Source organism: Mobula birostris, chromosome 2, assembly GCF_030028105.1.
Source record: "Mobula birostris isolate sMobBir1 chromosome 2, sMobBir1.hap1, whole genome shotgun sequence".
In the NCBI taxonomy this organism is placed as follows: domain Eukaryota; kingdom Metazoa; phylum Chordata; class Chondrichthyes; order Myliobatiformes; family Myliobatidae; genus Mobula; species Mobula birostris.
The window spans coordinates 191,411,502-191,422,890 of record NC_092371.1 but is presented as its reverse complement, the minus strand read 5'-3'; the positions used below and the strand labels follow the sequence as shown (position 1 = coordinate 191,422,890).

General features: G+C 39.0%; 1 protein-coding gene across 4 annotated transcripts in view; it reads left to right on the top strand.

The window, feature by feature from the left end:
• The window catches only part of LOC140193983 (rho-associated protein kinase 2-like), a 264,425-nt gene that overhangs the window by 122,897 nt on the left and 130,139 nt on the right, over window positions 1–11,389 (top strand). For all 4 annotated transcript variants that reach the window (XM_072251236.1, XM_072251238.1, XM_072251235.1 and 1 more), the window contains exon 8: window positions 8,540–8,631. In XM_072251236.1, the coding sequence (XP_072107337.1) occupies window positions 8,540–8,631 (92 nt within the window). The remainder of the gene's footprint in view (window positions 1–8,539; window positions 8,632–11,389) is intronic.

The window sequence follows — 11,389 nt, the reverse complement described above, 5'->3', positions numbered from 1 at the left end:
CACCAGTTGAATATAGTAAGTTGAGAGGACAAGTGAACAAAAAGACAGTTATTAAGGATGTAAATAATGACTAGATATTAAGAGGTGGGAACAATTATAAGTCAGGAGGGAAGCCAAAGGGAAACACAAAGTGAGTTTACTGTCAAGGAGAAGCAGTAAAGAAGGTGGATGTCATGAAATTTGATGGGCAGGGTGGGGATGGAATATATTAAAAGAACGGCTATGTTTAAAATAAGTAACAGATAGGAGATATTCTATTTCTGGATATCTTCTGGCGATGATCTTTGCATCATCAATGGGGATGGGAGAGGTTCCGGAGAATTGGAGGGTTGAGGAAGGTGGAGATGATATTATATAAGGACATGACATAATCTTCCAATCCTCAGATATGGAAGTTGTGTCATTGGAATGGAAAATAGCACGTATGATACCTGTATTTAAAAAATATATAAAAATATTCCTGGCAATGCATGCCACTCTGTTTAACCACAGCAACAGGAAGGATTTTAAAAGCATAGTCAGGGAAGAGCTTAATAAATATTCAGTTCATATACATACTAAAGCTTTCTACAGTTGTGTATCCAACACACAGTTTTGTCTGAAAAGATTATAAGTTGTCTGGCAACACTGGATTCATTGTTCCTCTCCCTGATGCTGAACACTCAGATCAGAAACGAGGAGGTCAGTAGGGAAAGCAGTATTCAGTACGGAAAAGAATCTTGGCGATTGTAGGGATGACTTACAGTGGACTGAAAAGCTTGAGAGTGTAGATATTAAGAAAGAGGATGTGCTGGAGCTTTTGGAAAGCATCAAATTGGATAAGTCACCGGGACCGGACGAGATATCCCCAGGCTACTGTGGGAGGCGAGGGAGGAGATTGCTGAGCTTCTAGTGATGATCTTTGCATTATCAATGGGATTGGGAGAGCTTCCGGGGGATTGGAGGGTTTTGGATGTTGTTCCATTATTCAAGAAGGGGCGTAGAGATAGCCCAGGAAATTATAGACCAGTGAGTCTTACTTCAGCGGTTGGTAAGTTGATGGAGAAAATCCTGAGAGGCATAATATGATTAGGAATAGTCAGCATGGCTTTGTCAAAGGCAGGTTGTGTCTTACGAGCCGGACTGGATTTTTTGAGGATGTGACTAAACACATGGATGAAGGTAGAGCAGTAGATGTAGTGTATATGGATTTCAGCAAGGCATTTGATAAGGTACTCATGCAAGGCTTATTGAGAAAGTGAGGCATAGGATGCAAGGGGACCTTGCTTTGTGGATCCACATTTGGCTTGCCCACAGAAGACAAAGGGTGGTTGTAGATGGGTCATATTCTGCATGGAGGTCGGTGACCAGTGGTGTACCTCAGGGTCTGAGACCCCTACTCTTTTGTGATTTTTATAAATGACCTGGATGGGGAAGTGGAGGGATGGGTTAGTAGATTTGCTGATGACACAAAGGTTGGGGGTGTTGTGGATAACGTGGAGTGGTGTCAGAGGTTACAGCGGGACATTGATAGGATGCAAAACTGGGCTGAGAAGTGGCAGATGGAGTTCAACCCAGATAAGTGTGAGGTGGTTCATTTTGGTAGGTCAAATATGATGGCAGGTTATAGTATAAATGGTAAGACTCTTGGCAGTGTGAAGGATCAGAGGGATCTTGGGGTCCGAGTCCATAGGACTTAAAGCTGCGCAGGTTGACTCTGTGGTTAAGAAGGCATACAGTGCATTGGCCTTCATTAATCGTGAGATTGAGTTTAGGAGCCGAGAGGTAATGTTGCAGCTATATAGGATCCTGGTCAGACCCCACTTGGGAGTACTGTGCTCAGTTCTGGTCGCCTCACTACGGGAAGGATGTGGAAAGCATAGAAAGGGTGCAGAGGAGATTTAAAAAGATGTTGCCTGGATTGGGGAGCACACCTTATGAGAATAGGTTGAGTAAACTCAGCCTTTTCTTCTTGGAGAGACGGAGAATGAGAGGTGACCTGATAGAGATGTATAAGATGATGAGAGTCATTGATTGTGTGGATAGTCAGGTGCATTTTCCCAGGGCTGAAATGGCTAGCACGAGAGGGCACAGTTTTAAAATGCTTGGAAGTAGGTACAGAGGAAATGGCAAGGCTAATTTTATTATACAGAGAGTGGTGAGTGTGTGGAATGGGCTGCCGGTGACAGTGGTGGAGGCGGATACAATAGATTCTTTTAAGAGATTCCTGGATAGGTACATGGGACTCAGAAAAATAGAGGGCTGTGGGTAACTCTAGGTAATTTCTCAGGTAAGGACATGTTTGACACAGCTTTGTGGGCTGAAGGGCCTGTATTGTGCTGTAGGTTTTCTGTGTTCTATGTTCTAACATCACCGAACAACTCAGGATCCTCCAGGAAAATGTAACAAGTCATTTATTAGCAAAAGGATCTCAACCCCAGCAGTAGCACAGCAAACGGGTATGGCTCATTGTTGAGTCCATGAGATAGAAAGTTGACTATGCAGATGACGATGTATCTTAATTGAAATTCATCTCTTTCCCATGCAGGTTTTGCTGCTATACAGTACACGGATACTGGCTGAGCTCTTTGTATGATCATTCCATTTTGCCCTCCTATTCTTGGTGTGATATCTGTTATTAAATAGCTCTTCCATTGCTGCCAATAAGATTTCACTTCATTTTGGAGATAAATAAACAAGTCCTCACCTATTCTTTGTACATGAAATAATCACAATACGATGTGTGCTTCAAAATTATTATGTAAAACTGCTGCTGTTTGAGTCATCTGTACTTTCATCTTTTGCTGGGAAGAAGTACAAGAAACTTTGCCACATTTTTTCAGTTGATGTCGAGGGACTAGCCTGCCTTGGATACAGATGAGTGCATCCTAGGCAGGTGTGGGTCCATTACATGAATAAAAGATAATAACATCTCACAGGGACTTCATTTCATTTGCTTTATTTCAATGGTATTTTCTGTAAATGTACATTTTTTTAACCTCTGAAAATTGTCATTAATAATTTCTGATTGTCAAAAGAGCTAAGACTATGCTTCCAGACTTGGTCCTGTCGAAGAAAGGGCAGTGTGTACTCTCAGGAGTACACGGGCCATTATCTCCAGGCTGGACACTCAACTTCTTTGACTTTCTTTGTTGGTGTGTCTTCAGTAGGGTGATTCTTCCTTCTGTAGCAACCGTTTTAGTTGACCAAAGTATGGAAAATAATGAAGTACATTTCCGTCCCATATTCCTGAATCTTGTTCTACCTGCTGGAAAATAAATATGAATTTACTTGTGAATTATTATGTTTCTCTTATTAAACCTGATGTATTTAATGTAATATCTTCTTAAATGTAATTTTTTTTGGCACTACAACTTTGACTTTCCAATTAATGTGCCTTCAAACATTGGACTCTGAACTGTTACTTTCGCAACCAAAATACACTGTATCCATGTATTCACCTGCACAGCTGAAGACTATAGCCTGATTCCTATTGCGTGCAACCAATAAAATGTTGGTCTAAATGCTGACATTTCCCTTGCATATATGTCACCTGAAGGGTTTGGCATTACAGGTTTCCCCGCCATCCGAAGGTAGAGTGTTCCTATGAAACGGTTCGTAAGCCGGAATGTCGTAAAGCGAAGAAGCAATTACCATTCATTTATATGGGAAAATTTTGTGAGCGTTCGCAGACCCAAAAATAACCTGCCAAATCATGCCAAATAACACAAAACCTAAAATAACAGTAACGTAGTAAAAGCAGGAATGATATGATAAATACACAGCCTATATAAACTAGAAATACTTTTCTACAATCATTCAGCAAAAATCTCACGCAAGCGCCTTCGGCAGAAAATCTCACGCAAGCGCTGTTGGCAAGAACAATCTCTCCACTAACCTTTAAGCTAGGAAGCTGCCAAGTCATACCAAATAACACGTAAAAATACACAGCCTATATAAAGTAGAAATAATGTATGTACAGTGTAGTATCACTTACGGGAATCGGAAAGACAGCGTGCCGAGCACACTGATAGCCTGTGTTAGACTGAGTCGTCGGAGTTTGGGTGGTGCAGTTGCCCCCACCTTCCGGGCCACCGACCGATACCGATCTGCGAAGCATCAGGGGTGCAGTGGTAGCTGGGAGGCACACAGCACATCTTTAAGAAAAAAGCTGAAATAAACAAGCTAATTAATTACGTGCCAGGTGGTACCTAATTAATTAGCTTGTTTATTTTGGCCTTTTTCTTAAAGATGTGCTGTGTGCCTCCTGGCTACTGCTGTATTCTCCACGAATCGGTACCTGTCGGCAGTTTGGGGTGGTGGAACACTGGGGTGTTATCTCATCGTCGTCTGTTTCCATTAGGGCAGGCAGCTTATCTTCTCCAATGACTGCCCGCCTCGATGTCGAAGGTCGAGGTTTGTCATCTGCTGTGGAAGGCTTGCTTGACTGCTGAGCCTTGCGCATTTTTCTATCATACTGTTCTTTGTAAACACTCAAACCATCTTGCAAATACTGTATGCCCTAAATCAACATGCTCTTTCAGAATTAAAGTCATACTTTATCATTGCAGCGAAAATCTCATGCAGTTGCTTCACATTCAGTTCCTGGACGACTTCACTTTTGCTACTGAATTCGGTTTCGATTGCTATCCTTTCATTTTCCAATTGCATCAGCTCTTCACCTATCAGTTCTTGGTCATGGGATGCCAAAACCTCTTCAACATCATCTTCGTCAGCTTCCACAAGCCAAACACACTTTGTCCTTACTTCGTTCACCAGGATTGAAATGCTTAATTATGTCTAGTATTATGCTAAGTGTAACACCCTTACAATCTCTTTTAGGCTTTTCCGGTACGTAGAACTCGTCTTGCTAACAGCTGCTCACAGGCACGTGTTTAAGCAATGCTGGCGGGAATGCCGTCCCGGGGAGGAGCAGCTTCTTGAGGCGTGCGCTGCTTTTTTATCGCGCGCTGCGTTTCTTCGTAACAGTGAAAACACCTTCTGTTAGCAAAAACGGAACTAATGTAGGTCTTCCGTAACAGTGAGGTTTCATAAAGCAAGCGTTCGAAAAGCGGGGGACACCTGTATCTACTGTTCTTTCTCCTTTAAGTCTTGAGGCCAGCTGTACTTTATATGCTTCAAAACAAGTAAATGGAGCCTTTGTTGCTGCACGTGGTCTTTCATTGATTCTATTGTGTTTCTTTGTATTTACTGTGAATGCCGACAAGAAAATGAATTTCAGGGTTGTATATTGTGACATATATGAAATTTGACAATAAATTTGTTTTGAACTTTATTGACAATTGGGCATTTTCCACGTAACATTGAGATTAATGATGGTTTACTCTGAGACACAATGGGATTGGATAGATAATAAATCCATGGTTCAATATACAACCCGAAAATTTAATTCTCTGCAGGCATCCATGAAACAGAAGAAAAACCCCAAAGAATGAATGACAGGAAAATGCCTGAACCCCAAAGCCCTCCCTCCCCCTTGCACAAGCAGCAGTAAAGCATCAACCCTCCCCCACCCGACTCAGCAAAAGCTTCTGCCCCCCACTACCTGGCATGCAAGCAATAGCAAAGCCTCCAAAGAGACCATGATCTCGAGTCCATCAAAAACAACTGTTCATCTCAACAATTCAACATGCCACTAACAAGGGCGAGAGAGGTATCACTCCTGCCACATCAGTGTTATAGTCTGCAGCGCCGCTTTATTTCAAGTTCTCCGACTCAAGAATCGGTAGCAAACTCTCTCACCATCAAGAGAGAGAGTGCGATTGTCCAAGTGCAGAGGCCCCCAACAGCCACACCCATTGTCTCGATGTTCTCATCTCCCACGAATCTTCATTCAGCGACACCAGTGAGCAATCGGGTCGTCCACAAGGCCACACCCCAAAGGTGCATGTCTTTTAGGCTGGTGCTTTTGGAGATATCGAAAATGCTGGGAGCGGGAATCAGCCACCGTGAAGAACCGCAGTTTGAGTGCAACTGTAGATCATGGATTCTGACAGGACCCCAGCCACCTTGAACAGGGACGAAGAGGCATTAATGAGAAGAATTTAAACTGTTCCGCAGATGGATTGGGAGAAATCACCCTCTGGCGCTGTCTTTAGCTCTTCCTCTATGGAATGTATTATCAATGGTGGAGAGGAGATGTTAGATAATTAAACATAATCCACCAGGAGCTTAAGGTAGCATCTCTGACTACTTAGTACATGACGTATGACTTAATCTAACAGCCTGAACTGTGAAATGCTGCAAGTTGAAGGGTGGCTAGTGTTGCTCTAGTGTTAGCCATGAAAATATCATTAGCCCCTTAGCTTTTTTGATTTTTCTTTTGTGTGGCTATTGGATTTGTTAATTGTCCATTTAAATTTGCCATAGGAAGTCTGATAATGGCATAATCATGTAATGCAATTTATCAGCTATTAACAACTGTCAATAAAATGTCTGGTATCTTGTTCCTCATACTGAACCCATTGTAATGCACTTGCTGTATACATTGGAGATTTTTTCAATGAATTCTAAAACGGAAAATTAAGGTTTTTCTTTTTTCCTTTAATATAATGTGTTTCAATTTGGTATTCTATACCTGCTGCTCATGATGTGGTTTTTTCAGCATTAGGCGACCGACTATACATTGGAGTAATGCATTGTGGAACTTCCTCTATTTTGAATGCAGACTTGACATCAGGGTTTTAGTTTCTCGTTAACTTTGTGCCCCAATCTCACCGTAGCCTTTCTGCCCTCCTAATCCATATTAATTTAAAAAAAAAACAAACTTTTAAAATACCGCCTCATCTATTAACTAAGTACTTACCAGTCTTCCAGACATACATCAACCCAACAGACCTTCATTGTTGATCTCTTATTTCCTGGTCTCTGTACCTGTTTATGATTTAAACTTAATTAGATAAGAAATGGTTATGTACCTTACTTTCTCATGAAACTAAATGTTTCCACAAATGCTGCGTATTTCTAGTTTCCATTTTTATTTCTTTTTTGTTAAATTGGGTACAGGAAAAGGAGCACGAAATTTGCCAAATGTAAAATATTCTCCATCTATTTGTTGCTGTGTTCAAATCTCCACTGATTACAGAGATTAATTTATGATTCATTGTCCACTACTTTTCTAGATTCTTATTGGTTTCCACTATAGTAATTCTACAAACAATTTAATTTGACATATGCTGGTAAACTGAAATGCTCTACTCAACTTCCTACGTGATCACAGTTGCTGTGTGATGTGTTACTGAACCTATAGCTTGGAAATTTGATGGCTTTATCTTGTTTAGTAATGTGCAATTGAAATTTTTTCCCCCGCCATCAAAACAGTTGTTTAATATTACTCAGAAAATTCCTCTGGACACTTCCTGGTGCAAGTCACCCTTGTGCAGAACCACATTTTCTGCAATGTATGTTCAGGATGACACCAGTCCATGTGGAAAGTTCCTTTTGGAATATTGCAGCCAAACTTTGACATGTTGTCCTGGGATGTTCTCTGTTGCCCTTCTTGCACCCACAGAGTCAATCTGGGAGACTTGCAAAGTATGGAAGTTTCTTAACTCAGATCTGCACCTCTCTTACCCTGCATTAAAACAAAACACCTCCTGTTTCCTCCTGACATTTAATGCTCATTTCTCCACTCCAAAAAATAAATCTCTCACTCTCTAAGGACATGCTGCTATTGTTCATTGGAAATAGTTTATTTGGTTTGATCCTTGGTGTATTTTGATTCAGTTAATCTGAGATTGGTTAATTTTGCAGCTATCACATTCTAAAATGTGTCTGAACAAACATTAAATAATCGAAGTATTTGAATGTTATTTCTCCTCAATTTCATTTGAATGTTGTCATTCTTTAAAAAAATAAAGGACTTGGGAGCACTTTCAGCACGTGCAGATAATTTCCTGTTTGTACTAAATTTAGGACTGGAAATATTTGAACCAGTTGCTCACATTACAAAATGGTAATTCAAATTTTAATCTCTTGGGTTTGAATTAATTCTAGAAAACTTAGTTACAATTAAACATTTTAAAAAGTAATATATTTAATGGATATTTTATGTTCTTGTACATAATTAGCTAAGATGAGAATGGTTCAGTATGCTGCAGCAGTCTTTCTACTGCACATAACTTGAGTTTTAAATATTATCTCATTTTAGAAAGTAAATTGTTAGCAGTTCAGGATAAAAAAATATTTTCCTTGTAGAGTATTGATTGCATTGAATTCTCAATTTAAACATCTTACTGTTGGCTGTTTGTAATACAAATTCTTGCTATAATTTGGCAGCATTTGAGCTCTGGTAGCTGTTTTCCACTGTGTTGAGACCCTCCCCCAAAACGTTCACAGTGTTTCAGTGTTTAAGCGGCATTGCTCCACACGTGGCAGAATACAGCACTTAACGATGTTGATTATTGACTAAAATGTGAAAGCATTGGGCATATTAAAAAATAGTAAAGCACATTCACTGCTAATGAATTCATAGTCAGTGTACATAATGATTTGATTTATCTTGATTTAACTTCTCATTCCAACTAATTGTAATGTTCAGGGAAGTTCGCTTAGGGAGAAATGGAGTTGAAGAAATCAAGCGTCATCCTTTCTTCAAAAACGATCAGTGGACATGGGACAATATTCGTGAGGGTGAGTACTAATGATTATGATAAGGCTATGTTTAACACACTGGTAACTTCAAATAACTAAGAAAGTTAAACTGCTTGAATAGTTTAACTTTTGAAAATCCTTTAACAGTAAATTACAGTATTTGTATGCTCTGAAGTCATGAATACTTAGATTCAATAATATAGTTTCTCACTTTGAAGCAGTGATTTTTTTTTGGCTTTGAAGACAAAGCAGTGGTTAAAGTGCTTAAAGATCACTCAGTCTTAATGTCTCAATGGAAGAGGCATTCAAGTAATGCTGCAATTTAAAACAGTTTGATATATCAACAGAAATAACATCATGGTAATAGAAAAATGTAAAATATGTGGAAATCTGATATGTGAGTCTGATGACTTTCACCTTCCAAAGAATCTTTCAGAGGTTGCTTAATTGCTCTAGCAATTCTAAATTTTAAAATAAATGCATGTATAATTTTAGCATCGAATCTTAAATTATATTTGCAGTCAGCTGAACTGACTTCAGAGAGTGGCATTTGATCAGATACTGTTAACCTTAACATTTTATTTTCTAAATGCTTTGAATATGGTGTTGTTTGAGTATTTTTCCCTGTGAGAAGTATTCAACTGATCAAAAATGCTGTAAATATTTGAATGTTAAAACAAATGCTATGATTATACACCAGTGCAAGACAGATGCTAATGTTGGACAAGGTAGTTAAGTTGGTTATTAAAATGAAATGTGTGTATTTTGTACACGAAGTTTGGAGAAAATGTTGACTTTTAAATGTATAATTTAAAGCCAAAGCTGTTTGGGTATTATGTATTCAAGTAAGGAATAACCAACTGTCCATATTGCTTTGGCTATGAAGGCTTCTGTTTCCTTCCCAAACTCAGAAAATAATTTTACACAGATTTTGGGAATGAGTTTTCTATGTATCATTGTCAGCAGTAACTTATTATACTGTACTTTCCAATATGTATCCAATTATTGTAAGTAGTGAAAAATCCACAGGATTTAATATTTTCATATTATTCTGTATTAGCATGTTATATTGAAATTTGAAATCTATGGCATGGTGTGTGTGTGGTTGGTAGTTACTCAAACTGAGTTCTAAATTGAAATACTGGTTAATCATTTGCAGTGTTTTTTTAAAAACACTGCATGTGCATGATGTAGTCTTTACAGGGTTGTAAGTAATTATTTTTGGAAATCATTTGACTAACGTTTAGGAAGGAAGTGAAGAGATTTTTAATTTAGTCTGTTGGTTTACATGAATGGGATGTCTTGAATGTATCCCTGAATTAAATTCTTTTGTAATGTGTGTTTACTAATCCTCTGAATTTTGAGAGGCTTTTTGAGTGAGTAGTCTCAAATACTAATAGGCTTGTTCAGATGAAAGTTTTTGGCCATAATATTTTAAAAAAAAGATGTTGTGAGCTGAGTGTGCACCAAGAATGATTCAGTTGATCTAATTGTTAATGAGGTCATGTCTTGGGAATACGTATTTTTAACATTATTAAAATCACACCAGGGAAAGAAATTGCATTTCACTTTTTCCTCCATAAAGTATATTTGTTTTCTATTGAAACAAGTATTTGCATGGAAAGAATAACAAATAATGGGACAAGTTTTCATTCTTTTCAAAATTTACCTGGTACAGTTCAAGTTTTCATTCTTTTCAAAATTTACCTGGTACAGTTCAGATAACCAACGCAACCATACTGTAAGCCTCAAATGTCCACATAGTTTGGCAGTAGGCAGTGTGGTTTCAGCTTCTCAAACCATTTGAAAACTGCTCCTGAAATGTATGGCTTTGGAAACCACATTTCAGGTTAAAAAAATAATACTGTCCAGTAGTATGGGTTTAAAGATTAAACATCTATTGCTGGTTCATGAAGCTCACACCAAGATGATCCATAGTGGACATTGCTTGAAATGTGTAAAATTTAAACATGCCCAGCACACTTAATGCAGTCGAATTCCAGTAAGCTGGTGTCCTTGGGACTTCAGTGCTGGTGGACTTTCTGGACAAATGGATATTGCTTCTTTTTAAATAAGAACCCAATTTTAATGAATTGTTTTCAGATATATTGTAGTATGATGAATTTTTTTTCAGTGAACTATGTGAATTTAAAGTAACGCAGGAAATAGAGGTACCTATAAATTTAATGAATTTGGGAAATGGTCATGGTTGTCTGAAAAAAGTCCTGGGAACTATAGCCTCAAAACGGAACATGGGAACCAGAGGCCTTGTGAATTTATAAGGATGGCTAGATAAAGGGCATGTGGAGCTTGTAGGGAATTCTGGAATGGAGCCTGAATTGGTTAACAGGGAGGTTAGGAAATACCTTCAGGTGAATCAGATGCTGAGCCATTAGGATTTCTGAACAGTGTTGTGCATGGAAGATGGTGACAAACAAGAGAAAATCTGCAGATGCTGGAAATCCATGCAACTCACACAAAATTCTGGAGGAACTCAGCAGACCAGGCAGCATCTATATATAAAAAAAAGTACAGTTGACGTTTCGGGCTGAGACCCTTCAGCAGGACTTGGGGGGAAAAAGATGAGTAGATTTAAAAGGTGGGGAAGTGCAGAGAGAAACAAGGTGATAGATGAAATTGGGAGAGGGAGGGATGAAGTAAAGAGCTGGGAAGTTGATTGGTGAGAGAGGGCTGGAGAAGGGGGAATCTGAGGAGAGGACATGGAAGAAAGAAAAGAGGAAGAGCACAAGAGGGAGGCGATGAGCAGGCAAGGAGATGAGGTGAGAGAGGGGAAAGG